General features: G+C 36.9%; 1 protein-coding gene across 1 annotated transcript in view; it reads left to right on the top strand.

The window, feature by feature from the left end:
* The window catches only part of LOC128636178 (G1/S-specific cyclin-D2-like), a 68,662-nt gene extending 67,562 nt beyond the window's left edge, over nt 1-1,100 (top strand). Inside the window, exons 2-3 of the mRNA XM_053689229.1 lie at nt 341-483; nt 565-1,100. Coding sequence (XP_053545204.1) covers nt 341-483; nt 565-828 — 407 coding nt within the window. The 3' untranslated portion in view covers nt 829-1,100. The remainder of the gene's footprint in view (nt 1-340; nt 484-564) is intronic.
* Nucleotides 1,101-1,370: the final 270 nt, after the last annotated feature.

Raw genomic sequence — 1,370 nt, forward strand, 5'->3', positions numbered from 1 at the left:
GGAAAGGGCATTCAGATGGTGCCGTAAAACACAGAGAGCAGCACTTTTATGTAGCACAAGGTACTTTTGTCTAATGTAGGCTTTTTTTTACTTTATAAACCCTCTTACAAGTAGCCATACTTAATCTAGGTGCTTAAACATCAGTTTAGCAAATGATTTAGGTACTAAATAGCCAAGTCCAGCAGGTGTATCCACCAATCCTTTTTAGGGTCAGTTTATTTTCATTTCTTTTCGTGGGGAGCTTTTTTTTCTTTAATTATTATACATTTTAGCAGAACCACTGTTGTCCTAATATACAAATACCCCAGTTTCTTGAAGATTTTTTTCTTTCCCCCTTTAGAATGCACTTTTGCACCATTTGCCCCCTCCGTTATTGCTGCCGGTAGTATTGCAATGGTCATACATGGCTTATTTTTGCTTCCGCCATGTTGGCCCTCAGATGATCTAGGTCCGCACCTGGCTGCCATGATTGGAGCTGAGATGGTAAGTATTAGGGAAAGCACATGCGAATACAGTGCAGACCAGTCTCTTTATTCCAGTAATATTTTCTCTTCCTTTTTACAGAACGATCTGCAGAAATTTCAAGACACAGTCATATCTTCTCTAGCTGAGACACTGTTTTGGGTATCAAGCTCTCACAGCAATGAGAAATCTACTAAGGGGCATATTCCACAGCCAATAATTTGTGAGTTTGTCTCTTGTACCCTCACTCCTTGGTCATTATTGGGCCCAGCTGCCTTGTCATTGTATAGCAAGATACAGAAACTTTATTTCTTTAGCAAAAAAATCAGTACAATAAATAGCCTTCAGTACAAGCCATTAGAGTAACGGAGCGAATGGTGTTTTTATACCTGACAGGTGATGTCACTAGGCGCAGATATAGAGGAGGCACCTGTTTTGTAGCTGGCTACAACAGGGTAAAAACACACGGACCCAATGAATCATTGTAATCGTGTATTTATAGCAGATTTAGCCTTTTATACAAACACTTTTGTTTAACCTACAGATGTGTTTATTCTTCTCAAGACCGGATAGTTGTGAAGCACTTTGTAAAGTTATTTTATTACATAAAAAAGTTCAATAAAAGTTATTTTCTGCTGTCTTGCCTCTTTTTTTTTTCTTTAATTTCTTTTTTTTATTTGCCAATTTTTTTTTTATTGAGAGAAAACAAAAGTAAATTGACAACCATTTCCAAAACAATAAATTTAGGTGTTTGACAATAGTCCAATACATTCCAAGTAGACATTTAAGACAGATTAGTGTCCTTTTCGGTGTGTCAAGTTGAGCAATTTAAAATATAAAGACATGTCATCTAACCTGTTATATGAGATCTTCTGGTAGTTTCCAGTGATGGTTGCTCGTTCTCATGT

Source organism: Bombina bombina, chromosome 7, assembly GCF_027579735.1.
Source record: "Bombina bombina isolate aBomBom1 chromosome 7, aBomBom1.pri, whole genome shotgun sequence".
In the NCBI taxonomy this organism is placed as follows: Eukaryota; Metazoa; Chordata; class Amphibia; order Anura; family Bombinatoridae; genus Bombina; species Bombina bombina.